General features: G+C 39.1%; 4 protein-coding genes across 7 annotated transcripts in view; 1 reads left to right on the top strand and 3 right to left on the bottom strand.

The window, feature by feature from the left end:
* Window positions 1–329: 329 nt before the first annotated feature.
* Window positions 330–13,548, bottom strand: shoc2 (SHOC2 leucine rich repeat scaffold protein). The gene is made up of 9 exons (XM_088374044.1): window positions 13,435–13,548; window positions 7,207–8,256; window positions 6,967–7,104; window positions 6,773–6,903; window positions 6,358–6,546; window positions 5,582–5,704; window positions 4,703–4,840; window positions 4,480–4,597; window positions 330–2,340 (listed from the first exon to the last, which is right to left on the bottom strand). The coding sequence occupies exons 2-9, from the start codon at window positions 7,907–7,909 to the stop codon at window positions 2,132–2,134; spliced, it is 1,749 nt and encodes a 582-aa protein (XP_088230170.1). The 5' UTR covers window positions 7,910–8,256; window positions 13,435–13,548; the 3' UTR covers window positions 330–2,131.
* Window positions 13,549–14,923: 1,375 nt separating this feature from the next.
* bbip1 (BBSome interacting protein 1) lies at window positions 14,924–16,309 on the top strand. The gene is made up of 3 exons (XM_088374244.1): window positions 14,924–14,995; window positions 15,490–15,553; window positions 15,839–16,309. Exons 2-3 carry the CDS (start codon window positions 15,508–15,510, stop codon window positions 15,994–15,996), a joined length of 204 nt encoding a protein of 67 aa, XP_088230370.1. The 5' UTR covers window positions 14,924–14,995; window positions 15,490–15,507; the 3' UTR covers window positions 15,997–16,309.
* Window positions 16,056–23,080, bottom strand: pdcd4b (programmed cell death 4b). Of its 3 annotated transcripts, none has more exons than XM_088374243.1 (12): window positions 22,979–23,080; window positions 22,480–22,575; window positions 21,374–21,691; window positions 20,219–20,313; window positions 19,406–19,519; window positions 19,108–19,329; window positions 18,064–18,161; window positions 17,467–17,581; window positions 17,247–17,354; window positions 17,068–17,178; window positions 16,855–16,994; window positions 16,056–16,775 (listed from the first exon to the last, which is right to left on the bottom strand). In XM_088374243.1, exons 2-12 carry the CDS (start codon window positions 22,520–22,522, stop codon window positions 16,718–16,720), a joined length of 1,422 nt encoding a protein of 473 aa, XP_088230369.1. In that variant the 5' UTR covers window positions 22,523–22,575; window positions 22,979–23,080; the 3' UTR covers window positions 16,056–16,717. The 3 variants fall into 3 exon arrangements, with proteins under 3 accessions (XP_088230369.1, XP_088230368.1, XP_088230367.1); XM_088374242.1 differs by having other exon boundaries at window positions 16,859–16,994; XM_088374241.1 differs by lacking the exons at window positions 22,480–22,575; window positions 22,979–23,080 and adding an exon at window positions 22,373–22,448.
* Window positions 23,081–23,694: 614 nt separating this feature from the next.
* The window catches only part of rbm20 (RNA binding motif protein 20), a 28,660-nt gene continuing 24,566 nt past the window's right edge, over window positions 23,695–27,788 (bottom strand). For both annotated transcript variants that reach the window (XM_088373547.1, XM_088373549.1), the window contains 4 exons: window positions 27,130–27,712; window positions 26,621–26,686; window positions 25,407–25,528; window positions 23,695–24,507 (listed from right to left, as the gene is read on the bottom strand). In XM_088373547.1, the coding sequence (XP_088229673.1) occupies window positions 24,445–24,507; window positions 25,407–25,528; window positions 26,621–26,686; window positions 27,130–27,712 (834 nt within the window). In that variant the 3' untranslated portion in view covers window positions 23,695–24,444. The remainder of the gene's footprint in view (window positions 24,508–25,406; window positions 25,529–26,620; window positions 26,687–27,129; window positions 27,713–27,788) is intronic.

The following is a 27,788-nucleotide window of genomic DNA, read 5'->3' as shown; positions in this document are numbered from 1 at the left end:
GCACATACTGGTACATTATTTTATTTTTTTTCCTGATGATGATACTATCTTGAGAATACAAGATTAATCAACACCTTTTTCCACTCAAATGTAGAAAAGGAATTGGGTGTCACCCAATTCCTTTTCTACATTTGTAGTCTTCTTGTGTAGTTTTTGTTTGGCTGCATTTAAACTGCAAAGACTGACATTATATTAAGCATTAGAGTATTATTAGAGGAGTATTTTCACACCTCATGCTGTTTAGGGACAACCACACATTTCAGTTTGATTCAATGTACGCGTGATATGGAAGTTTTTGTGTAGTACTAGGATTCATCACATGTACAAAATTTTAGGTTTGATTACCATTGTTGGCATTTTTTAATGTACAGTCACTTGAAATAATACTAAGTGAATACACATATTTAGAAAAGAAAACATTCAATGATATAAAATAAACACGCTGAGCATTTCACTCGCCATGAAGAAAGAAGCAGGATATGCAAACTTTTACAGTTCACGAGAGTAAGTTTCTTTTAACATTGACCGGATAAAACCTCCTCAAAAGACAAGTCAATTGTTACTCTAAGCCTGCAAAACACAATTCTTTCCAAGTGATGCAAACTTCCAAGATAAACTTACAGATCAATTACTTCTTAATGAAAGAAAATGCCCCCATTGAAAAATAACCGATGAGAGGCTACTGCGTTTGTGTTAAACAGAGGATGCCAATGTTTTTATTCCAAAAAAGTGCATAAGAGCAGCAGCATTACTGGGACAGTGTGGGACAAAATATCATATTAAAAACAAATTAAATTAGACGGGAACTTTTTTTTAATGATACAAATTAAGGATAATATATATATATATATAAAGGTGTCAAGGGATTACCTGCCAATGATTTATTATCAAACCTTTTTTTTTTGAGGCTCTGATACACTTGCCAAGTGAAGTCCTTTAAAAATGTTTGATATGTTGGTCGATGATCGAGTGGATGACAGCTATGCAGCCCAACACTGAAGAGAATATCAAACAAGTAAACAAAACTAAAATTGCACTCAAGGCAACAACCAGAATTTGTATACATTATATAAAAACATCTCCTATCATTTACCCCATCACCTGTTTCTTTTGATCACATGACAACAGGTGGGGGCGGAGTCAAACGGCACCACCCACACTGAAAAGAAGTCCAACTTGCTTTTTTTGATTGGTATTTCTCATATGTATACATGACTACTAGCTCTACATTTGACAACTACTGCTGCTATTTCTTACAAGAAAAAAAATCTCCAATTGCCCTATTTCATAACCGATGATGGCGCTGAAATAGATTCCTCCAATAGCAACACCAAGGTGAAAACAGCAGTAATGAAAAGAACATTTTGAAATAATTTATGTCTTTGTATTCTCATGTTCAATAGTGTTTAGAAATGAACCACTGGATCACTCTAAACATAGGCACAGTTTAAAAAAAAAAAAAAAAAGATTTTTAAAAAATTGTTGAAAAAAAAGACAGACAAGAAAATAAACAAGAATAAAGTACAAAAAAAAAAAGTATAAACACGCCATCATTAGACCTTTGTTCTCTGTGGTCAAGAAGTAATTAACACAAGTAATCATCACAAGAGAGTGAGGTTGATGTCTAAATACAAAAGAAAAATGACACCTTTAAATTATGGCAGCAGCAGTAAATGTTACGACCCAAAGACTTGTTTTGTTTGTTTTTGCATATAGCTGTATCCTTGCTCACATAGTAGATTCTTGTAATTACTGTAAATACGTACATTGGCAATGGGAGCACGCTTTATATGATTCAAAGACTTGCCACTTAGCTCACAGTTACTCAATATAGAAATTCATGTACTATCTTCAGTTTTGGCAAAGAGATGGGAATATTTTCCTCCCGTACAATTCGGAATGGGAAGATGAGTGTGAGTGATGAGGGGGTCCAAGAATAATTGTTATTAAGTGGAGCAATGCAGAGTCTCAAACGTGTCTCTTTTTGTCTGCACAAAAATGGTGAGAGAAAGTCTCCTTCTGCGTCCATCTCCTCTGCTTCCTTCCCAAACAACACTGACGCCTTGACTTCTTTACAGTGTATGATACACGGAATGGGGTGGGCGGGCAGGCATGTGTGTGGGCTCTGTCCTCAGACTATGGCACGGTACGGTCCCTGCATCTTGAGGAACTGGATGATGAAGGAGGGGCCCCCGGCCACAATCTGGGGCGGCAGGTGGCTGAGGGGACAGTTTTCGATGCTCATAATGGACAGCTTGCTGCACAGGGCCAGCTCAAAGGGCAGGCTGTGCAGATTGGGGTTGTCGTTGAGGTACAATTCCTCCAGGTTCTCCAGTGTGCCTGAGGAGGAAGACCAGTGGAAGCCTTCATGTTAACATAGATCTGAATCGGTGCAATTTACCAGGGCAAAAAGGAAAAGAAACCACAAAATGATCATAATAAATAATAGCAATAAAAGTGGAAATCAACTGCCAGTATGAAAGTCTCAAGACTTTTCTTGTCACTACATACTTGCAGTTTCTAACAAGCCAGGGTTTTACCTGTCAATGTAAAAAAAAATAAAAAAAACACAAAAAGTAGGGTATTCAAATGCCAGATTTGTGTGATGAATCAGTTTACTTTTTCCACCATAAATTGGACCCATAACATGTACAACATAACTGTAAAACAAAATGACATATTTTCAAAGGTGAGTAAAAAAACAAAAAAACAAAACTGAGATTATGCAGTTTCATACGTATGCACACCCACATAACTTGGTATGATGCTGTGTTCAAAATTAACCAAAGACTTTCGAATTCCTAATAAACAGAAGTAAGCACACAGGACACCATCAAAAAAGACTAATACCAAATAAAGTTCAGACGTTCCAGTAGAATTTTTCTGACGTATTTGCAGTCACATCTTCCTGCTAAAGCAAGCGCCTGCAGAAAGCTTTTACAGCAGAGGAATCTTATTGTTCACATTTAAAAGGCATTAAATTGGAGGTACAATAATTAATCCACAAGTAATCAAGAACTATTTTTGAGAATCAATCAGTTATTTAGAGAACTTGTTCCATTTAACCTGTTTGCAAATGTTTGCTTTTATTTTGACCAATTTTATTTGTGATAAAGAGATGGAAATTGAAAAATGTTTCTCGTACGACTCATAGCTCCATTAACAAAGTAATGGGCAGGGTCACTGATTACTAGAATGGTCCTTAGTTTCAAACCAACATTACATATATCATGGAACACATTCAACACCGTCATCATCAAGTGGAGAAAATCTGGCACAACAATCAAATGACAAAGAACTGGACGTGCATCCAAAATTGATGACAAGATGAGAAGAAAACTGGTTAGGATAGCTGCCAAGAAGCAGACGGCCACATTCTAGGAGCGGCAGCAATTTGTTTCACATACTGACTGTTTAGTGCTTTATGACAACAATCTTTTATTATAAGTCACAACCATAAAAAAAAAAAAATAAAAAAAAACACTTTCCAAAGGTATGCTAAACTGCAAATTGCAAAAACAACACGCCTCACCAAAATGGAAATTCGTTGACCAAAGTGTGCTGGTGTGATGACAACTAATGTTATGTATAACTGCAACAAGATATTAAATTGCAGCAACTCTTTACAGAAGGCTTTCTCTGACTGACTGCCCATAACATTAGTTTGACAGAAAGCTCCATTTTACAGGCCCGCCCCTACTTGTTTAAAGCATTTGTTTGTTGCATATACAGTAAAAGAAAAGCGTGTTGGAGCTAGTAATGTCTCCTTTCTTGCAGCCAGAATCTCAACTAAGTACTTTGAATGTCACAACATATCAAATGTCTGCCTCGTTATTGCACTTTTAAGCTACTGATACAAAATGTCACTGATGTTTCTAACAGTAACCATAGTTTGAAGCAAAAATCCTGATAACAAAACTGAACAGTGGATTTTGCAAATGGCTTTGCCACTGCTAAGTACAAATAAATCAATAGAGCTTCGGACGTCACTTGACTATTGTCTTTAACGGAGCCACATTGGCAGTAAAGGAGCGCCAGTAAGCCAATATCTAACAATAGAGCGTAGCCATAAAAGTAATATTTATCCGTCAACATTCTGTCCAAGTGAATTCATATTTCACTTTGGTTTTAGAAAGAACATTGACAACAACAGACCAGGGTAAAAGCATTAAGCCCAAAAAGACACAGACACGTCTTCAGCCAAGTCCACTAAGTGTATCTTAAGCCACTACTAGCCATAGCTCCCGCCTCCCCCTTGTTAATCTTGTTTTAGCTTAAACTCAACAGTAACAGGGCTCACCACGCCCAATCAACCAGCGGCGGGGTCAAAAGTGGGACAAATTGTGGACTGTTAAGCTCTTGAACCCTTCTGGTTAACTATTGTTAATCAAGGGTGTCACACTGAAATCTACAAGGTGGCAAAAAAAAAATGCATAGAGTGGCAACCTAAATATAAAAGAAAGAAAATGAAATTTTTACCAATCTCCTCAGGGAGATGTTGCAGCAGGTTCTCCCCCAACCCCAGATGAGTCAAGTTGGTAAGGTGGCCAATGCCTCTGGGTAATGTTGTCAGCTGGTTATTTGTCAACACCAATTTCTGATGGATTTAGAGTGCAGGACAGTTACAAAGTAGAAAAGACTAAAAGACTCAAGGTCGTGTGTGAATGCTACTCAAACAGAACCATTTGTTTGCAAAACTTGCCTGTAAATCCTTGAGATATGCAATTTCATTCGGGAGACATTCCAACTTGTTTTCCTCCAAATCAAGCTCCCGAAGCTTTCTCAAATTGCCGATACCATGTGGTAACTTCTTCAGAAGATTATTGGACAAAATTAATACCTGCAAACCAGGAAGAAAGTGTCAAATGCAATTTACTCATGGAATTTAGAGCTGTACAGATGACTCAATATACTTCTGTGCAGTGGCAAAGCTAGGGGGGCACTGCCGCCCTGAAATATGTTTGGACCCCGAGGCCCAGGACCATATAATTGATTTTTGGGTATTTTCTGAATATGCTTATTTACTTTTTTCTGTATTATTATTATAATTATATATTCCCACCCACCGTCAGAAATGGAAGAAAAAATGAATTATCAGCATTTTCAGAAAACTGCTTTGAGTTTGTTTTTAAAAAAAAAAAAAGGGGGGGGGTGGTTTGCGGGTCGGACCTCCTTGCTCTCAACCCATGGAAAAAATCCTGGCGACGCCAATGCCCCTGTTCTCCTCTGAGTGAGCATAGTTTCTTGGCTACTGAAGCCAATGGAAACCCCTCAACCAATAATCCAGAGAGAGAGAAGGGAAACGCTATGCTGGTTTTCGCGTGTAAATGTTCTCCTTCCCCCCCAATTTAGCAAAATATGTTTTGAGGTCTAAAAAAAATCACATTGTCACGCTTTTCAAATAAGGTGCAGCCTAATAATTTACTGCCTTACCTTACCCTTTATACTTAGCATTTGTTTAACACACCTTTTTCAAATCAAGTTTCGAATAGGCCATAAACATGTTTTTGGACACGTACAAAGCCTTTTCTGGCTGTAACTCAAATCATTAGCTGTGGCATCGAGTGCATCTAGGGCTCACCTCTAGAGACACCAGACGGCAGATATCCTCTGATATCTTCGTCAGCTGATTGGTGGCTAGGTTTAGCTCCACCATGCTGGCCCATGTGCCAAAGTCCAACGGCAGAGAAGTTAACTGGTTGTCCTGAGGAATACAATGGCGTACGTTTATAAGATGCGAGACATCTGAGAGGGTCAATACAAGAATCCGTTAGCCGACGCCAGAATCAATTCTTACAGACTTAAATTCAAATGGTCCCCACTGCTGATGGGTCTGTAAACAATATCTCCACAAAAGCCAATTCAGACTTCACAATTACTGTTCACACAGGTTGGGGGGAAAAAACACATCAGGATTAAATTTCATCATAATTCGGAACTGCTTAGCCTTCTTGGAAGAAAGGTAGAGATTATAATACATCTTTATATCTCGTCGTGATTACCTTTTTATGACGGGGTGACAGTACAGTAACTCTGTCTTAACATGCAGCCAAGCCTCACAAAATACTGAAAAAAAAACAAGACTGGGGACTTTCCACTAGATTTACATTTCACACAACTTGTGAATTGAATATATCGAAATGATATATACGAGTCCAAGTTTTATTCTCCACTCTACAAGGTTCAATAGAATCTATAGTGTTTTATGACTTTCTAAAGAAGAAAAACTAAAAGAGCAAAAGATCTTGGGGTAGTTATTACCTATTACGTCTATAAAACAGAACCTGACATCAGGCGCTGTGGGCACAGTAAATTGGTCATGCTGAAAGGAATTGAAGGCGATTTCAAAACATGTACCTTCATGTTAAGCTTGGTTAAAACATTGGCCTTGAGGAAGATTCCAAAAGGGATCTTGTTTATGCGGTTGTGCTCCATGTTGAGCGAGTCGATGGTTGAGAACTGGGATGGTCCACCCACAGGGTATGACTGAAAGCAGTTCCTTGCTAGTGTCAGGCTGGTCAGTTTGACCAAACTCGAGAGGAGACCCTGATTAATTACAAAGAGAGGCACAACAGAAGCCAATTGTGATCAAAAAGAATCTGGAAGTAGCTTTCATTTGAACTGGACATCCTTTGAAACATAAGTTGGTTGGTCAACTCTACTGTATGTGCTCCAAGAGAGTATTAGTTTGCTAAACTTACATTACATTGCTTTCGTAAAAAACATTTGGAAAAACATGCTTTTTGCTGACCAAGTTACAGTTTCGACTTACCTCTGGTAACACTGAAATGTTATTGTTTTCAAGATTTAGCTCTTCCAGTTCTCGACATTTGGCTAATGATCTGGGAATGGCTGACAATCTATTGTATCTCAAACCCAGGCGGTTTATGCTGGCAAGGTTTCCTGAAACAAAAGATTTCCTATTAACATCACAGACAATGCAATGCTGATTTGTAAAAAGCATACCTATAGTCTCTGGGAGGTCTAAGAGCTCATTGTGCTGCAAATCTAGGTTGGTTATTTGTGTGCAATTCCCAATCTCCTTCGGTAAGTGCTCCAACTGATTATGGGCAACATCCAGAGTACCGAGGTTGCGAAGTTCCCCTGGAAAAAGAATAAACAAAGAACAGCGGCCCTGCGTAAATACGTAAACACGGCAACAGGCGACCTGATCTAGAAAGAAAAGGCCATCCACGTTTGACCCACCTATTTCTGCGGGAAGCTGCTTGATCTTGTTCTCCCGGATGCTGACCATCGTGAGCTTGGAAAGGTTCCGGATGTCTTTCTCAACCGTGGTGATACGGTTGAAGCGTAGATAGAGTATGCCCAGCGACGTCAGTCGGTAGACCACCGGCGGGATCTCCCTCAGCTTGTTGTGCCGGAGATCAAGCATACGAAGATTTTTAAGGGAGTCCAGTGAGTCGGGCAAGCTGGTCAAGGAGTTCTCGTTTAAGGCCAAAGTGATCAGGCCTGAGAGGCAGCCCACTTCAGACGGTAGGCTCTGGAGCTTGTTGCTGTATAGGTAGAGTTCAGCCAGCTGTGTCAGCTCCTTGATGGAGGTGGGCAACATGTGAATAGACCGCTTGGAGAGATCCAGTCTCATGGAATTTTCCTCCCGGCACTTGTTAAGCTCCTTAATCACCTCGGCATTGCTGGACTTCTTGCGTGTACCTGGTGCTGGGTTTGGCCGCTTGATCGTATTGTCAACTGAGAAGGCAACACCCGGTGTTGAGCTGCTGGTGTCCTTCTTACCTTCTTTGGTTTCTTTCCCTTTGGTCTTGGTTTCTTTGCCCCCATCCTTAAGTGGACCCGCAAGAGCCTTGGCCTCCTTTTCCCTTTCTTTGCCACCCAAACCGCTCTTATGGTCCTTTTCTTTTGAATCTTTTTCTTTGCCTAAAGTACTACTCATGTCGACGTTATCGGGTGTCCTGCAGAGTTGCTCATGAGTTTCTTGTCAAGTTACTTATTCAGGGGGAAAAAGGGATGCGGAAAATTGAGCAGGTTTTTAAAGAGAACATCACTCTGCAGGAGCACACACTTCTTATTCTCCTAGGGAAAAGAAGATTTCGTAACACTTTTAAAATGTTGTTCCTTGGTTAAAATGCCAGTGAGTTAAAACTCTGTTGAAGAATCTGGACTGTGGCATCCGTGGGCCACATTCTCAAGCGTTGAAGCTGCATACAATCGCGGGACTTTTAGGTAAAACTTGTGGAATTCTTTCAGGCTCAAAGGGTCATCAAGGTCTTTGTAATCCCTCTGTTGAAGAAAAACGTAACAATTAGCAGTGAGTTTGAGCTTTTGCTGTTCAATAGTTCAAATTAAGCATGGCCTCTGTGTAAGGGGAACGTTGGAAAGTCAAGCGTGAAGTGTGAAGGTTCACAAGTCTGCTGGCCTGTTGTACTTAAAGGAATTGTACCTGTACGACGAGCACTTTTCAGACACTAATGACCTATTACGGTTGCACATCTTTTTATCTGTTTGTAGAATGCTTTGTTGCTGTATGAAAGCACACACAGTCACGGCCATATCCCTTTACTGGATTCTTTATAAATGCAGATGTGGGAGTATGTCACATATGTGCAACTTAAGTCAGTCTAAAGTCATAATAGTCAAGTTTCAAGCAAGTCCCAAGTTAACACATACTGTGTGGTAGAAAGGGGAGGGGGGAAAAAAAAAAATCAAACAAGATGAGCTGCCACAAAATTTCAAGCAAGTTGGGTCAAGTCATTACTGAGTTCAAAGCAAGTCCTAAGTCAAGTCAAAATATCTTGCTCAGTCAGTCACATATACTGGAGTTATATTTTTTCACTAAAGCGAACAAAAAAGTACATTCTCTCTACAAAGTCAAAAAACAATAATTTAAGAGCAAAAAATTATACTTAATTCAAAAGAATGCACACTATTTTATTACTGTCATTGTTAGTGTGACCATAAATCTTGAAATATGCCGAATGTGGGACAGCGAACGCGTACAATCGTCAGATTTAAAAATAATAATAATACATACATACGTACGTTGTTTTTGGTGTATTCTTTTGTTCTCCAAATCTAAGTACTGTGTGTAACTGGGTGAATGAGAAACATTTAAAAACAAAATTGTTCTTGTGACAGGTTTGGTGAGGTGTCAGTACATAACATTGAGCACACAAATGGAAGTTGTAACAGTCAAAGCAAATCTGTTGACTCTCACGTCACCTTTCTGTGACTAAATAAACATAACTCAGCGGTTGTTGCCATTACAGATGCCTGGAGCCCCACCTCAACTTGCATTTTGCGATTTCTAATTGTCAGTACGTAATCCGTAACATGAAGTGCAGGATGGTGGTGTTTGTGGTGGACTGTGTTCGTTTAGTCTCAGAGAGTGGATAAAGCTGCTTGGTATATGCTAAGCCGCGGCAAAGAGAGAGACATGTTTGGATGAGGATCAGACCAAGTGTAAAGGTTACCATTGCTGAGACTAATCTTTAGAAGTGGCCTTCAAAGCACTGAGCCCCCACAACAAGAGGTCGTATGACCTTCAGGGGAAACCACAACACCCCTTACATAGCCCAAAGTTTGACAGACCCTTTCAGAAAAGAAACATTAAATCATCAATCAAAGGGCTAACGCGTACTGCACGGTTTGAGGCAGGTGTGTCTGTCCCTGTGTAAAATAGTGAACATAAAATGAGAAATGCCAGATCCCCCCATTGTCATCCAGTCCAAACTGAACAAGAAACTTCCTTTTATGGTTAGGGTTCCTTATCCCAGCATCATGAGAACATGCTTTGACGTTGCACACAGCATACGAGTTACTGTTAGATTCATGTTGTTTTAGGCAAGATGAAATGTGCAAATTACTAATACGTTATTATCTTTTTAACACGCATCAAGCAATCAGGGGTTGTATCTCCTAATGGTTCAAAAGCAGCTTTGGGGGAAATAAATAGTTAAAAAGGAAGTGCAGGCGACCAAATCAGTTCAGATTTCAGAGGAAGGATGAAGAAATGAATGACTGGAGTGTTTGAAAAATAGAAGAGCAAAGCAAATTACAAATTATAGTATTAAATGCCATGGCTACACAATTCCAAACATACAATCTAACTTTTTTAAAACTACAGTTATAACAGTTGAATGACAACAACACAATCTGTTCTTGGATTAGTTTGTATTTCAAAACTAAATGTAAAACCCACCAAACATAAACCTTTTTTCTATACAGAAGGTCCCAATTTTACAACTTGTAGCAACATAACATGATTAACATTATTTAGCCATTTTCAGTAAAAAGATTTTTTAAAAATGTCTGTACTGGTAATTAATTTGATAACTTAATTATTTTGCAATTTATAATGAATACCTTTTAGAACGCATTTTGCCACTTGTTGTCGACTGGAAATCACCTGTGCTCAGGGTTTGGTGCAGTGGAATCTAAATACTACTTGGCGAGGTTCAAACTGCAGGTAAATGCGACCCAAGTTATTTAGCAATCATCTATAATTTCACATTTTTTATCAATATTGAGATATTTTATGCAGGTACAGTACCAAAGTAAATATTCACCGCCAAAGCTCCTCTTTTGACATTTAACTCACCCAGTGCTCAAAGAGCACACAGAAAAATGCACAACAACAGTCATACACAAAATATTCACATCAAAAGTACTTTGCTTTCAACAAAAACAAGCTGGTCAACCCCAGCTCCAGCTGAGCATCCTATCAAGCCAATGGGATCGGGAACAAAAACAGGCAGTAGAAGTCCACCCAAATAAAAATGGCGGCAGTCAAGGGAGCCAAGGTTTCTACAGTCACAGGACTCAGGGCAGTCATCTCTAATTGGCATAAGACTGAACTAACGCCAGTCAAAAGTACTTGGACGGAGCCGGAGTCTAAAACTGTGGAGGACAAACAGCTTGCAGAATACGCTGACATTACAATTTGACCGTCCAATGTCCAAAGTATGCGTGGCATGTAAAGCACATTTTCCTGAAACATTTGCTTGAGCATCAAATTTTCCAAGCTGAAAAAGCATTGGATGGCTGAGATTCCACTGTGACAGAAAGGACCCTTCTATTACTAACTTAAAACTATTGCTCCCATCCAAATCCTGATTAATGTCATATTTACAACGTGTTTAACGAGTCTTCTTAACTGACAGCGCAGAACCTGTTGTAATAAATACCCTCAGTTTGGTTTTCTTCTTACACGTAGGAGAGGAGGGGGACTACGGTAGAAAAAAAGACAATGAGCTTTGTTTTCAGTTCAAGGGATAGACATTCAAGCTTCAATCACAATTGATAGCAGCATGCCAAATATCCCACTGTGCTAGCCTTAAACTTGCAGAATGCATATTGTAGTGTAGTAGTTGCTAGTCCCAAATAAATAAATAAATAAATAAACAAATCCGGCTGTCACTAAAAAGATGCTGACAAATTAGAGAATTGTTTGAGCTCTTGTTCTATGTAAATAAAAAGGACAAATGACAATGTGGTTGCTTTTCAACCAAACTGGAGAGCAGGCCCATTAACAATAACATAGTGTGCTACACACTATCGCCAAGTGTCTAATGAGCCTGTTTTATGGATTAAAAAAAGGCTTAAAGGGTAGTCCAAGGACACAGAGAATTACAAGTAGAAATGTGACAAGAGTTTCCAGAAATGACTGTCTGTCAGAATGCTAAATGTGGTTTGCATGCAGAGAATGGCCCCTATAACCACAGTACAAGTACAGCGAATTTTGGAAATCGTATGATGGGTTCCAGAGAAAATGAGTTGGGTTTCCTTGTGGCAGCAAAAAAATTGCCTTTTTGTAGAATGTGTTTCTGAGCGATACCTTCACATTCACCTAAGAGTATAAATGTTGCTATTGCTGAGCATATCTCCTCGACACTTCCGGTTCATTTGCTATTTTGTGAACCGCTTTTCCAATTGTCTGGCAAGTTTCATTGAAAAATATCTACCATAAACTAGTACAGGGCAAAATTTCAAGGGGTAATATATAGTAATATAATAATATAGTCACAATAATAATATATTTGTAATATTTATGAATCATAGATTAGATTTAGCAACATGGATTATTTCATTCTGAAACAGAGCGAAATCCATATAGAGCACGCTTTTATAGATCAAATTTAAAAACTATTAAAATTTCTCAAAAACCCGATTTGATACAAAAAAGACATTTTTTTAAATTAGCATCAAAATTACATTTAGGGGCACATAAAGCCATCTCTGGTTAAAATTTGCAGTTAACAAGGGTAACAAGGGTAATCTAGCATAGCAATACTGATTAATGTATTGATGTGTGGCGGTCAGGTACGCCAGCATGCAGTTGGTTTGGATTTTAGTCGCATAAAGCATAAAGTATTGGTTGAGAAATTACAATTTCTGTGTTGCTGACATCGACAACCATTCGATAGTTAATTGGACTACAGTTAAAACTCTGGACGGTGACTGTGCTAATGACAAATCCTTAGAATCAGATTAGCAGTCATGCATGTCATTACACTTTTCTAGATTATTTCTTGTGCATGCAATATCTTGACCACGTTGTCTCATGTCTAACATACAATTTGACGTAATTATTTGGGTTACGTCGACTTGTGGTAAGTGTTGTGAAACATCTCGTAAGACACAGTTTTGATTGCGTGGGTGATGATCGACAAATTCATGAACAAAAAAAAAAAACATTTTGGAGAACCCCATGAAGAGGAAAATATTTAAATATGTAACTGACAAGGACACAGGAAATAAAAGCAAGTAAGCTAAACGTGAAAAGCAAACGTCAGTGTTGCAGAGTGCTAACTTGCTAACGTCAGCGAGCCAGCAGGTTAGCATCTCGAGCTAACCGAATTCCAAGACATGTAACAAGTCCAAAACAAACCGCTGCAGTTAGATGCATTAAAACAAGTTTAAGAGCGTTCACGTATTTGGTGAGGTGGCAAACGTCTTATGTTTGCCACTAACTGCTAGCGATGATGTTTGTCTCAAATTGAGCTAGCGGTACGTAGGCCCAAACGAAGCGGCTGGCTGACGCGAAACCGCTCGCCAGCCACGACTTGGACCGAGAAGCGAAGCCTCCGCTGAGGCCAGCTGAGGGCCATCGGTCGCTGGGTAGACACCCAACACCAAGAGCCACGGAAGCAAACGACATCTTGGCGCAAGAGGCAATGACGACAAATAGAGCGCGGACTCCTCTTTACTACAGCATCAGAACGGTTCCTGTGTTGAGTGTTAGCCGAAGAAAGAGAAAAAACAGAAAAGAAAACACTCCTAAAACAGCGGCCATTCCGAAGCTGAACAAAAGAGTGCGTTTGTATTTGTTACAGTAAAATGACACTCGGGCGTTACGTTGGTTTGATTAAAAGCTTGGTTAGTGTACAGTCTCTGGACCTGCGTGACAAGGAAAACCGTGTGTGAAATGTCAAGTGTAAATCTGATAATATAGTGTTTTACCTTCAGAGGTGTGACTCCGCCATCCTCGCTGCTTCCTCCTCTTTTCCAAGCAACACTGGTGCTGCTCGGCTCCCCCGCCCCGCCCTCATGGCTACCAAACTGCGTCATTCCCGCACTGACCAATCGCGTTTTTCGACACCAGCTGCGCCTCGCTTGCCTGCAAAGCGGACATGCGCAGTGGGATTCGGCGGCCGACGACGCGACGACAGGCTGCAACTAAAAAGAAATGAACTTCTCTGCAGCTTTCCAAGAACAGGAAATTCACTCATAGTCCCTGTCCACTGTGCATGAAGCCTCTGTAGTCTGTACAATACAATTAAAACAAAGAATATTTGTTAATCCGATTTATTCTAGGTAATCTCGCTAACCCTAACTCTCAAAAGAAGCAGAACTTGCACAAAGGCAGCATCACTGTTTGTTGGTAAAATTACTCTACGATTAATTATTGTATTTCGCTTCACATCTGCAATGTTTGCAAAAATGTTTATTATGCATCCCAATTATCCATACTTATAGTGTAAATATGGGCCACGAACCTCACCGAAAGTTACTGAAAGTTTCACCCCATTTGTAATCATTTCCACACTGCTATTCACTTTCTTTTGTAATAGACCTTTTCAGTTTTCTCCAGGATGTGGCATCCATTTCCTGTTGTCAAAAGTGGGCAAGCGCAATAAACCTTTTGGGATACAGCATATGTAGTGGTGCAACCACAAGCTTTTATTACTGTTTGCAGTTCTAGACAGTGCTAATCACTCACTTTTCATCACCTAGTGTTAGAAAAACATTGTTAATTTGTAAAGATTTTATGGATCCAATGTATTTTTCTCTGTTGCCACAAATTTTCAACACATCAGTGATTTGACACTACAAAGGTATCCTACTTGAATATTTTGTAAAGGTGAAGAAAAGTAGGTAAAATGGCATTCTGCAACTGTACAGATACAGAGCTATTGCAAATGGGCACTGGTTAACATTGACTACGAGGCTTGAAGAGTATTGTTGCCTCATCACATATGCGACCTTTGACCATGAATGGCACAGCTATCTCAAATGACCTGAATGTTATCGCTAGTCTTTGAAATATAGCTAAATATGATCTGCACACTTAATGAAAATGAAAAACACACATACGCACACATACAAGATTCAGTTGAGTGAAGTTTGAGATACCACAACTTGTCAATCTTTTCATGCACACATATAATTCCCTGAATTGCACAATAATGTGGAGAATTTACAAGGCAAACAATAACAAGAATAAAAAACATGATTTTTTTTTTTACTTGTCTCAGCACATTCGTTAAAACACAACTATCAAAGAGACGCAAACTCTTAATAAAACGGTTTATTATCACACAATCAACAAGAAAAACACATTCGACGCATCTAATCTTCCCTATTAAATAGAAAATAAGGGCAAAGGTCGGAGAGAGCTTTTGTTTGTATTCATCTAAATGTCGCCTGTAGATGTCAGTATAACACTCGTATGGTGGAAAAGGCGAGGAAGAAAATGACGTAATCTGGTGGTAATGTTGTCTTGACAACCGACCGAGTGAAGGTGAGTAGTCCAAGATCGTAGTGTATTATTAGGAAGTAATTGATGCAGCACAGTAACGCTTGTTTTTTTTTTAAATGCAGCCCAAAGCCTAAATTGTGAGCGGGTTCCTCAAAACCATCCGTGTTATACAATGAAGCAGTTTTTATGTAGATAGTCTAGCTACATGCTATTGGTAGCGTCAGTCGAACCAGCTAGCTCAATGTTGTTTTCAAGTTACAACGCACTTTACCGTATTTTTTTAGCCGCATTTAATATTTAACAAATGCACTTTGCAGGGCAGTGTCCATCGCATGCATAAAATAGGCGCAGTGCAAACATCAAACCGTTCCAAAGACAATAATGCCCACTTAAGTGACGGTTGTTTCGTGAAAACGATTGTATCGTGCCTTCAAATGTCATATAAAAGTCATATTTTGTCTTTTATGGCCTTTACTCGATTGACAAAAAAAGTGCAATAAAACAAATGTAATAAAATGTTTACTACACATCAATAGGTTAATCAAGAAGACACAATGCCAGAGGTGAAGTCGGTGTTCAGAGAAGTTCTGCCGAAGCAAGGTTTGTATCTTCAAGATCGACAAAAACACATTTGGTTCACACTAACTAATTACATGTATATTTTTTATTTTATTTTTTTGCATAAACTACCATTGTCACTAAGTTCGTTTGATATAGAACAGGGATGTTTACTCATGAAATTATTATGGACAAGCTTCAAACTCAATGTACTGCTGGTCGTTTTGGATTAATGCAAAACTATGAGACACTATGTTTAGTTGGGAAGTATAATTAGCAGTAAAAATTATAGTTCATGTTGCTGCTGACTTTTTTTTGTCATCGCAGGCCAACTATCTATGGAAGATGTCCCTACCATGGTTCTTTGTAAACCCAAACTCCTCCCACTCAAGTCAGTCACACTTGAGAAGCTGGAGAAGATGCAGATGGAGGCTCAAGAGGCTGTCAAACAACAAGAAATTGCAATGAAGGAGCAGTCGCAATAGAGACTATGAATGAAAGAGGGATCCAACTTGTTGGATACACAAACCAGCCAGCAATGAAATACATTTATATTGCTTTATTGACCAGTGGGTGGATTGGAGGGATGATATCAAATGAAATATTCATTATTTACACCTATGTCTTGTGTTTTTTGATAACCTGAGTTTATCTTCAGCTGTCAATTGTTGTTATGTAGATAATAATTTTAAAAAATCTTATTCTTTATAGTAGTTTTAATGAACAATCTGGAAGAAACACTTGGTAAATCAATTGTAACAGTATGTGATTGATATAAAAATAAACACTCTAAGACCACCTCTTGGAACCTGAACTGACCTTCAGTGATAAAAGAAAATGAGTCACACAGCATAGAAAAAGCAGCTAGTAAAGGGGGCAGAAGTATTGCATATAACATTCTCCCCTTTATTTTCCATACACTGTTTTATAAAGCTCTTGACACAAAGCAGTCGCGTGTACAAACAAATTGCCACCTAGAGCACGCAAAATGCGCGGCAGTAAACTCAGTCGAATACTGTACATCATAATATGGAATGACTGACACAGAGGTGTGGCACTTTCAAGGTTAGCTTATGTTATCGTTTATGTTGAAACACGAGAGGAAACCATCTAAAGAACTTCAGTTTCAAAAGTGTGGGTTTTGTTTTTGCTCCTAATTTGGAAAAATATGCAAGTAAAAAAGTATTGGAGCTTTAAAACCACTTCTTAGCTGTCAGTTTTGATGACACCCCCATCTCCCTCGCTGACAAATCTCTTGCGGCCCCTGACAGGTAAAATAAAACGACATAGGTCACAAATTTTGTATATTTTAATAATGTTGCCAAGAAGGTGTGAGCACTTACCTACAGGGACAAAGGTCTCGTAACTTTACATCAATGATTCCCATGTTAAAGCTCTTTTCAACAAACTGCTCAAGGATGAAGTACGCACGGGGAACATCTATGTTAATTTCAGCTATATCCATATAAACTCTTTCATAGCCCTAAGGAAGAAAAACAACAATACTTAGTGCATGGATATGCAATACAAATGTTAAACAGCTGGTGGCATCTTACCCTTCTCATTTGGTCCACAGTGATAATGGAGGACACAGAGAGCAACTTAAGAAGCTGCAGAAGCATTTTGAATGTCTTCTCTCCCTTGGACTCCAATACCATTACTAGAGCCTTGAAGAAATAAGTCAGAAAACTGAGCCAGGTCTGTTGATAGCTGACTGCATAGCAGACTGACTTACCTCATAGACAAACTCATGATGAAAATGAGGAACCTCCAAATCTTTCAGACACCTCTCAGCCTCCTTGCTGTCTCCAGATAGGATGTATTCCTTTAGCAGGAGGTTCATCTGATATAATAATTTCAAAAAAATGTTTTACACTGCAACAGTGGACTTCGAGACATTAAATGTCAACAGCGAATGGATAAAATGGATGATGCGACTATATTAAGGACGGTACCTCTTTGACAAGCTGTGTGACAGGTCTCTGGCCCCCACCTATGCCCCATTGGTTGTCGATGCGAACGCCACCCTTACTCATCTTCAAAAGCACAGCCGCTCGGTCGAGGGCCGCCCTGCAAGATGATGATTTATGCAAGTCACAACATTAGGTACACTTCGAACACAACAGCTCGACCCCCCAACGGAGGAAACAATGGCATGTGACTCACATAGCTCCGCTGGCCTCGTATTCAATCTGTACAATATGTTGAACCATACAGACTATGGGAAAACATGTACTGCTGTCTACGCCTGCCTAAAAATGTCAATTTTTCAGCCTAGAAAAACTCCACTTTGAACTTGGGAAACTCGTGAAACTACTTTCTGAAAAAAAGAACAACTTTCCTAAATTTGTTATTTTATAGTTTTCATTTATTGTTGAGCAATATCTGAAGTTGTATATTGCAAAAAAGTGTTGACATCCATTTTCTTAATCAAACACGCGGTCGAGTCATAATCTAAATAACAACATTCTTACTTGAGTACTTTTTTTTTTTTTTTAAACTTTCCCTGCCCATGACTTAACATGTATCCGACACTGAATCACATACAGTACCTTGTGTATTCACAGCCAACTCTGCCTTTATAGCTCTCAATGTAGCTCTTTGACAAGATTTGGTCACGAACAGCTCGTGCGATGAACTGGCCCATGAGCTAGGACACAAGAAAGAGAAAATGTGTCTTTAATATCACAATTTCTAGATGTATCAGTTATCCCCATGGATTTCCTTCAGTATGCTGAGATAGGTTCTAGCTCATCCACAACACTAAATAGGAAAAGTACAGTATCTAGAAAATGGACAGTGTTATATCATAAGACAGAAATAGTATATAATTGAAATATCATCCACTTTGAACGAATGACAAAACTTTACCATAACACACAACATATAGTGGTGTCACTGGCATGTGTGCGTAACTAATTACACGTGCTTGTTTACAGTTGTGTACGCGTAATTTTCGGTAATCGAAAGAGCTGGCTTTGTTGCCCTGGTATCCACAAAGCATGCACTCAGCACTCTGACTATTGTTCCTGTACAGACGAGTCAGTTCACTCTCAATTCGGTGCAGGCTTGACAGGCTGCCGCAAGAAGAACAAAAGACAATGTGTGTGTGTGTCTGTGTAGATGTATGAGAATGTGAGAAAACTAGAGTGAGGGATACAGAGGGAGGTTTATACAGGCCCTATAAACACACACAGATCTGTGAGAAAGAACAAGCAAGACCAACTGAGACAGAGAGGGAGGGGTCATGGGGAGAGGGCTCCTAATAGGCCTTTCAGAACACTGCTGAGCTTGCATTTTTACTGCACAGCCAGACAATGACCACAGATCTCATGTCTATGCTACACAAAAAGGACATGCACACACAAAAAAATATGCTTGAACAAAATATTTGAAATATAAAGTATAACTCAACAAGTTTAAACCCTCAGGAAGAATAAAGTGGAAACGAGAGTTGCATCGTCAAATACCACACAGTGTTGCAATTGGAATGCCTCAAAAGTCAAACAAAATGTTATCTGAAGGCTTAACGCCACTTTTTCTTTGACTTTTTGTGATGTCATCACACAATTAAGTTTAATGACAGAAACACTCACCTGCGGGGCTCCAGGTGTGTCCAGCACCAGATCTGGGAGCTCTCGTAAGAGTTTGTCAAAGGACTTCTCCATATCACTGCGGAATAAGACGGGTCCACAGAGATCAGCCAGCAGCTTGGAGGTCAGCTCCCGCTGGCTGGCCTTGGCCTCCAGTGCTAACGACACAGCCAGCGAGGGCACCTCACTTCTCATGGGCCCCAGGTTCAGATCTGCCAGCAGTTCCTACATGAGGAGGGAGTTGTTGACGCTATTTGTAAGATCTTTATGCTTCTTCGTGGACTGCACTCCTCATGCTTACCGCAACTTCATTTGTGTCTCCGTGTTCAAAGTACTCCTGCACAATGGGGGTGACCGTCTTCTCAAAGTCCCTCTCGTCCAGCGGAGGGACCACAGTCTCATACACACAGTTTTCCTGGCCAAACATTCCAGATGTTCACAACAGAAATATCAATCGACCATTTTGACATTTGCTTTTATTGCATAGTAAACCCCAGAATGGATTAGACTAGCATCAGCAAGAGAATATGTAAAGGAACATTAAATGGAAGCTTTAGAACTGTCTGGGGTAATGCGAGCGCATTATTAACCACCAAATTATTCAGAGGGGCTTAAGCAAGGCTTCAGTGCTCTTAAGACTGGCCTAATGACAACAATGGGTTTAACTGTGTTTAGTTATCTGGTTGTAGTTTCTAGTTGTTTTTCATCACCGAAATATATCAGCATTAATCAATGAGGATTTTTCAGAGCGTTGGACATGTAAGTTATAAATATTATTGGATTTTATTACTTTACTGTATTTCACAAAGAAAAAATGCAAAAATGTGTTTTGAAAGAGTAACAAATTAAAAGGCCAAATAATAATGTGAAACATGGAAAATCCCATGTTGGAGTCCAGAAAAAATAAAATGATGAAGCTTAGTTTTGGATCATGCATAACATAATTATTCAGCCAACCTATTGAGCAATTTTTTCAGGTGGGCTACTTTACACATTACAACTCACACAATTAATTGGGAATTATTAATTACCAACTCATTTTATGAATCAGAAAAAAGTACTTGAGCACAGAATATTCCTTATCCTCTGTGTAGATCGACTCAGCAGTCAGTACCTGAGCTTCGTCATAGTTTGGGTCTTTCTCGTCTACTTGCTCTGGTTCATACACTTCACCGGATCTGCCCCACACACCTTTGCCTCCAGCCCCACCTGCACACAAAGATTAAGTACAATGTTTGAAATCAAAGCCAATGGTGTGAACTTTAAAATAAAATGATATGTTCACAGTGGTTTGTATAATTGTAAAGGAAGGTCAAAAGGATAAGCAGGAGAGGGGTAACAGTACATGAAGTGTCTGCAATATGATATTTTAGTAGAAACCAAAACATGTTATAGGCGATAATGTCACGTAACAAACAACGTGACAAAACGAGCACTAATGCTGAGTTGAAACGGCACCCAAGATCAAGGGAGCTTTTCATGTACTTCAAATGAAAAAGATTTGCTTCTTGTGACTGTGAGCCACTCAGGCTCAAGCATAAGACCAGTTTCAGACAAATCTCAGTGGCAAATCCCAGTGGCACCCCCCCCCCCACACACACACACACACTTCTTTGGTCAGCATTGCGTTCTGTTGTTAAGAACTTGTTCATGCAACAGCAGATTGCAGGCACTTTGCAAAGATGGATGGCAAAGCAGCTTGTGTGCCAAGTTTTACTTAACATCTCACTATATTTAGTCCTGCTGGTTACGTGAACACATTTGGCTCAGTCTGTGGTGTGCGTGTGTGTGGCTATCACGGTAACTCAAAGTACGAAGTGCAAGAAGGTGTGCTAGATTCTGTGGAGAGAGAAATTGCCTTTTATTTCAACTACAAGACTAAACCCTCACTACGTGCATTGATATTTACTGTAAAATGTGTGTGAGAGAGAAAAGATCCCTGTAACATTGCATATGTCCTTCTGACCTCTTTTGCAAAACAATCCAAATTCCAGGATGAGGTGCAGCCCCAACAAGAAGAAAGAGGGGAGTAAGAATGTAAAGTAGTGGTGGGTAACTCAAGTTTACTGATTCAGTGCTGAGATTTGTGATTCCCATTGATTTCATATTGTTGTAATGATCAGATTTTTAAAGCATCTTGTTTGTCCATGACCTCACAATTTGTTTGCAAACTAACCAGGTTATGTCTACCAAACGTTTACAACAACAAACGTTTCCTGGCATACCCAACAATTAGTGTCATCACTTATTATTTAACACATTGTCTTACCTTTCTTTGGCAGACCTCTGCCTTTGCCCAGTCTGGACTTCCTATCCAGCAGCTTACTTTTGGGGCTGGTGGGGGTCACCGCTGTTCCCCTGACCAGATCACCATTATCACTAAGGGAGTCCCCCCTGCCAGAATCCCTGGACGAGTTCTTCCTGAGCCTCCGCTTAGCTTTGGCCTTGAGACGCGCCTCGTGGATGCTGCTGCTCGACGACAACAACCAGTTGCCATTGACCTCGTTGCTGATGTTCTTGTTGGCGATAAGTGTGCCAGTGTTGTTTTCGTCTTCAGATTCAAATGAGTCACTCACATTGTCAACCTCTATCGGGAGAAAAAAGAAATATTTAAGTGAGACGCCACACAAGGCAAAAACAAAGGGTGCTCTAATTAGTGTCAACCCGTGGAGGCGCTGTTGATCTACTTGTATAGAATAACTGTTACAAGACATCATCCTTTCTTTTTCTATATTGCTTATAATTAGAATTGCGGATAAGGTGGATCCGATCCAGTCAATTGCAGCCAACCAATGATTCACGCTCACATTCACATCAATATATAATTTAGAAGCTTCCGTTAACATGTTTGCACTAGTAGTGCATGCCGTGCAAGTTTGATTACTGGGCAGTAGCCCAATGCGCCATTTACATACATACATAGAAGATTATACCAAACATGACTTTTTTTGGAACTTGGGAAGAAGACAGACAACCCAAAGAAACCCTCAGCAAGCACAGAATATGTAAACTTGATCACTAGACTAAGACGCCTAACATGATATCAATCTTTTACTACTCCATTTGTCATGTTTTAGTGCGTAATGATTTGGATTATATCAAATGACATCATTCACTTTTCTGAGGAGTGACGTATGCGCTTATTTTCGTGTTTCTTTCAATTATCGAATACAGAACAGTCAGCGACATGGCTGCACTTTAAAAATTAAGTTCCCAAAATGTCAAATCTAGCATTATCGATACTCTACGTGCCAAAACAATTGATTACTTCTGAAAGAACGAAAAGAAAGACGACTTCCATGCACACAACCACTTTTCTTCATTCGAACACAGCTGATGATGCACTTAAAATGGCTCGGAATGGCCCACACTCACCGACGGGGTTCGAGTTGAGCCAGGCCTCGCAGTCAGCTGCCATATCCGACAACAGTGAATAGATGTTGCAACAGCAAAAAATGATTTAGTTAAAACCTGTAATATCCAAGAACAGAATGCAAAGGTTGGACGAAGAAATATGCCCAGACACAAACCAACGCAACAGAGGCCCACCCCCACGGTTGCCTTCATTCAAAGTCCCACTGTACTGTTGATAAACAATGGCTAGCAGTAGCATGTAGCACGACCACTCACTGACAGGGGAAAAATATAAACTGTATTGACGTGATAATGCGAATGCTATATGCAAATCTGCAATTTGCTGTCTGTTTAGCAGCCACGACGATTAAAACGACACACGGGTTACGGTAATAAAATTAACAAATAACGCGTCGGAATGCGCATACATCGTATCGTTTTTTTTTAATCTCTAATAATGCATTAAAATATACCATGTTTGCCAACACGTTATGGCATGTACATTTGGTCAATAACTCACAAATGAATCAGTGTTCGTCTGCAGTCCTCAAGCTCTGTGCTGACTTGGAACTACGTCGTTTTCAATTTGTCTACCCAGCAACTCCATCACGTCAGCGCTTTGTTTTGGTCTCTGATTGGCTGACAGAGGCGGGGTTTTAAAAACACCCCAGCCAATAGAAATGTGAGTTTTTTTAATCTCAAATAACATGAACAAAAATATACATTTTATCTGTAAAAGTTTAGCTACAACATCAGAGTCCGTGTAAAGGGAAAGTAAATACGTCTTGTAAATTTGACACACAGGCAACCCTGGCAAATTTAAATTATTGAGAAAAAGAATCAATCCATAAAAATAAGACTTCAAATTCCTTAATCAGTTGTAGTGTAGTAAGTTGTGATACTGTGTAAATTGCTTTTTTTATTGCAAATGAATATTTTGATTTTCTGCTGAAGCAGTCACTCTCCAATGGTCAATTCAGTTTTGTACCCTGTACCTCAAATGAGTTCTTACCCAATTTTGAACTATTCTGCCTCAACACTTAGGGGCGCTGTTATACAACAATACCGTCCAAAGTCATGAGCAGGTTATGAATGTAATGTAGCCTCTCTCTGAATGAGACATGACACCATGCAGCAGCAGGTAAAGAATCCAAGCCTAAAAATCACTCAACAACCTGTTTGTACTTTAAGAAAGCTAATAAAGCAAGTAAACAAACAAATAAACAAACAAACACAAACCCCTCCAAAAAGTATTTATTCACATGAAAATTATATTTAAGAAAACAACATTAACATTCAGGATAAGGCTTCATATTGTGTAGAAAAGACATTTGGCTTTGAAAGCAACTGTTGTATTTGGACTGGTCCAGTTTAATATACCATATTTAAAATGTTGAGGCATTGAATTAATCTAATAAAGCTGGGACTGAGGGATTGATGTTTATACACAGTAGAGATTGATTGCAAAGCCATTGCATCATTATTACACATGAAATTAATTTGACCTGAAAGACAACTGTCGTGCACACAAGACCAGAGTTCAAGAAAAGCTTTACGCCAGTTATCAATAAATTGCACACACTGAGTTAGAAACTCAACAAACAAAATTCACCTGAGCATCTGTCTCAGTTTTTACTGAGTAAAAACATTCATTGGCATTATTTAAGTCACAATGCAGTTGCAATAGTACAATCTATTATCGTTAGTTGGACATATCAAAGTCCAAACTGGAAATCAGATTTTGAAAGCAAGTCGATTCGTTAAACAATGTGTCAACATCCAAATTAAATAACACTTAGCTTTGTGTGTACAAAGAATAAAACTAATAAATAGTCTTGCTATACATTGGAGTATGTACAAAATTGAACACAATTATGATTAACATTTCCGACCATTATTCCATTATCCTAAAACAAGTGCAAGTATCCGTATTTTCTATGCCTCCATGAATTCCACTTGTGCTGCTTGTGGTAAGAGGACGGGATGTCACTGTGTGCTTGAGAATTCAGCAAGTTCTAGGCTCTCATGTGCCAGCTGGGACAGGTATTTCTGCATAATCGGAAAGGAAACATCACCCAAAGAATTATTCAAACAGGTTTACAGAGTAGTGTGTAAGTTAATCTCTTTTATTGTAATGGTCTTTATTTATGTTTATATTTACAGTAATACAACATTATTATGCACAGCATGTGAATTATAATGTTTCAGTCAAATTGGTACAGATGCAGAAAATCTGAAATATATTATTTTGATATACTGCACTTCTCATCTGGGAAAGAAATAAGACAACAGCCCTGTTATGAAATATCATTTCAACTCATGGGTATTAATGTCTGGAGAAATGTAAACCATTAAAAATGTATATACATAACATAGGGACCACATGCAGATTTGACAGACAGCACAAGTGTCAAGAACATTTTTCTACATGGAATGTCACACATTGAGTGCTCGGGAATCATTTCTCCCCTTACTTGGGTCAGCTGTGCTGCCAGCTAGCAGAGAAATGTGACACTGCTTTTTGCTGAATGGTCAATATTGTAACATACAACAGTTATGGATCACGCGAACATGAAATACGTACTTGTGTTTCTGTGTGCACTGAGTGTGTCTATAAATATTGAATGTCACAGAGTTGACTTAACTGTTTTAATGGTTTTATTTTTTTTCCTTTGGATAAAAGCACCTATAAATGATTAATTATCTATCGTTTATGATTTACAAATACAGTGAACACATGACTTGTTTGTCATGTTAGTATTTGGGGCAGCAAATGACTTGACTGTTATAATTTGATAAGAAAAGAAAATTGATCATTTTTATATTTGATATTGAACTGCCTGTATAGAATTATGAAAAAGTATAAAGTGTTAAATTATTATTTCTGTTTATTAATACAGCGACATAATTCACCCGGCTGTAGGACAAAGGACATTGACAGCACACACCTGTAGGTTCCTGTAGTGTACAGTGCTGCGGCAGTGATTCATCTTTGCAGTTTCCTCGCTGGTGTAAAACAGCTCACAAAGTTTACAAAAGAAACCAGTCCTCGGCTCAATGAACTCCACTCCTGCAAAGCAATGAGCGATATGTCGTTTATTGTCTAAAAGAGAATTTTTAGACACTTTATTATTAGACACTTCCAGGGGCGGAGCTACGTGGTGGCCAGGGATCGCAATTGTTACCTATAAACTCATCAAAATAATGAAAAAAAAAAATCATGAATTATTTCACTCTGTAAGGAATGAATATCTGAGTTTCACTTTTTGAACGGAACTAAAATTAATTACATTTTGCGGGATACATCATCTAATTTAGTGCGAAGTACCTGGGTTGCAGTTGCTACCAATATTTTGCATTTACATTTGAAAGGAACATTTGAAGGTTGGACATTCTAACTTGGATTCAACGTTGGGCGAACGGCGGGGTGCATCCTAGACTGGTTGTCAGCCAATCGCCGAGCACATCCAGACAAGCAACCGATTCAACTCACATTAACACTAACGGACAAGTCAGACATTGAAATGGCTATCCTGCTTTTTTTTTTTTAGCGCGTGTGAGAATGATTAGAAAACTGAAGTTACTTGTTGCAGACAAACAACAACCCTACACAGTGACATCCTAAATTGCCTTGGGTTTGGGAAAAACAAATTCGAGTTGTGCAGAGGTTGTACTGGATACAAACACAAATTGTCGAGGCATCATCCAACTAAAATAACCCCATTACTCATGGCAGACAGCTCTCGTGTCTGTGATCTATTGTTGCCACGCAGCAGAGGCGGCTTATGTAAGTCCCTATGCAGCATGTGCTGGGCCGTGCCATTCCAGTGCTAATAATAATATAAATACTCATCTCTCTGGGGTGCAGTTCACAAGCAGATCACGGAAATAGGTCAGCAAGTGGCCAGCCAATTCCCGTCAATTAGAGTGCTAATGCAACAGGTTGTCAGTGCCGTTATTAGCAGTGTACATGATAACGCTTTAACGTTCACACTAAGACAGCAGACACTAATATCTGAGATCCTTAGGCTGTTAGAATGATAAGCTATAAAAAGTTATAAATGACCATTTTCTATTTTGGGTATAACTGGGGAACCAAAATGATTTGTTGCATTCCCATCTCACTGCAACAGAAGTGTAGTACAAAAATGATCTTGCTTACCTAAAGGGATGATGTGTTCAATGACAACCTTTTCCTGTTCATTAGATGATGAGGGCGCTTCAATATCTGCAAAAAGATTATTTGAAAATAATAGAAGGTGGATACAATTTATAAAAAGAATTAACATGTATTTATTTGTGATCATTTTACATTTTTATGATCAGTTGGTCTCAATGATTATACTGGTAATCAGAGATGGTGTTGTGTGCACCGTAATGTAATTTTGAAACCGATTTAGGAATATCTTTACTTTTTTTCTTGTACATCGTTTTTTTTGTGATATTTTCATTTTTCTTAAGTTTGGCCTATAAAAAACTTGCACACTTTGGATTTTACCATGTGTTGTAATGCATAGCTATGCCATTTCAGAATTAAAATACCTGTTGATGAACCTAACCTATGTCATTTATGATTGGTGAAATTTTGTATGTATTTTTTTGGCAATGAGTAAAAAGCATCTATATCAACATCATATAATATCATATCATATTGTATCTGGTGTAAAGTACCTTTTTTAAGAATGCTGTCATTGTGTTGAGTGACATTGGAACTGGCCTCAGTGACCTGGACTACATCCTGGACCTTGCAGTCATCTGATATTTGAATGTGATTTTTTATCGGCTTTTCCTCTAAGGGCCCACTGTCAGAAACTTTGTCTTCTGTACTCGTCTCCTCCAGTGCTGGCTTCAACTCCTCATTGGGAAGTTCAATTAGGTTCACAATCGGTGGCTCAGAAGTAACAGAACTCTTTATAGCTTCTTCTAAACTTGTCTCATTTGGAACTTCTTTCTCAGTTGTAGATGTTTCTAGGACTTCAGCTTCCTCACATGTCTGTTCCTGGATGGATTTGTTAATCTCCTGCTCCTCATCTTCCAAAGGGAGTGAAGGTGACAGTGAAGTCCCCTTTGTTGTTTGCGTTTGTTCCTCTGCAGACTCTTCAGGACAGGTCGCATCCTCTTCCAGCTCAGGAAGGTCTGGCTCAATAATGAAATCGTCATCTTCTCCCACTTCATCAACTGTAAGAAATTCTTCCATGTTCTTGGGATAGCAGCAGTCGTCATCAGTGTTTTCTTCATTTCCCAAGTTCTTCTCCTTGCAAGAAAAAAAATGAATACACAGCTGAGCATGTTTGCAGATGTTGCTTCCTTTTTTGTCTTCTTGTTACTTA

The sequence above is a fragment of the Syngnathus floridae genome, chromosome 4 (genome assembly GCF_059516105.1).
Source record: "Syngnathus floridae isolate MCC-2025c chromosome 4, RoL_Sflo_1.0, whole genome shotgun sequence".
NCBI lineage: Eukaryota > Metazoa > Chordata > Actinopteri > Syngnathiformes > Syngnathidae > Syngnathus > Syngnathus floridae.
The sequence above is the reverse complement of the archived record's forward strand: the minus strand, read 5'-3'. Positions and strand labels throughout refer to the sequence as shown.

Excerpts from the sequence above, each read along its gene's own strand:
- pdcd4b (XM_088374241.1), bottom strand. The coding sequence starts at position 22,427 with ATGAAGAAAAGTGGTTGTGTGCATGGAAGTCGTCTTTCTTTTCGTTCT. Across the intron at positions 17,355-17,466 it reads TCACACAGCTTGTCAAAGAG|ATGAACCTCCTGCTAAAGGA; the intron begins GTACCGTCCTTA and ends TTATTATATCAG. Across the intron at positions 17,179-17,246 it reads ATCATGAGTTTGTCTATGAG|GCTCTAGTAATGGTATTGGA; the intron begins GTAAGTCAGTCT and ends TATTTCTTCAAG.
- shoc2 (XM_088374044.1), bottom strand. The coding sequence starts at position 7,909 with ATGAGTAGTACTTTAGGCAAAGAAAAAGATTCAAAAGAAAAGGACCAT. Across the intron at positions 6,904-6,966 it reads AGACCTCCCAGAGACTATAG|GAAACCTTGCCAGCATAAAC; the intron begins GTATGCTTTTTA and ends CTTTTGTTTCAG. Across the intron at positions 6,547-6,772 it reads ACATTTCAGTGTTACCAGAG|GGTCTCCTCTCGAGTTTGGT; the intron begins GTAAGTCGAAAC and ends GTAATTAATCAG.
- bbip1 (XM_088374244.1), top strand. The coding sequence starts at position 15,508 with ATGCCAGAGGTGAAGTCGGTGTTCAGAGAAGTTCTGCCGAAGCAAG. Across the intron at positions 15,554-15,838 it reads AGAAGTTCTGCCGAAGCAAG|GCCAACTATCTATGGAAGAT; the intron begins GTTTGTATCTTC and ends TTGTCATCGCAG.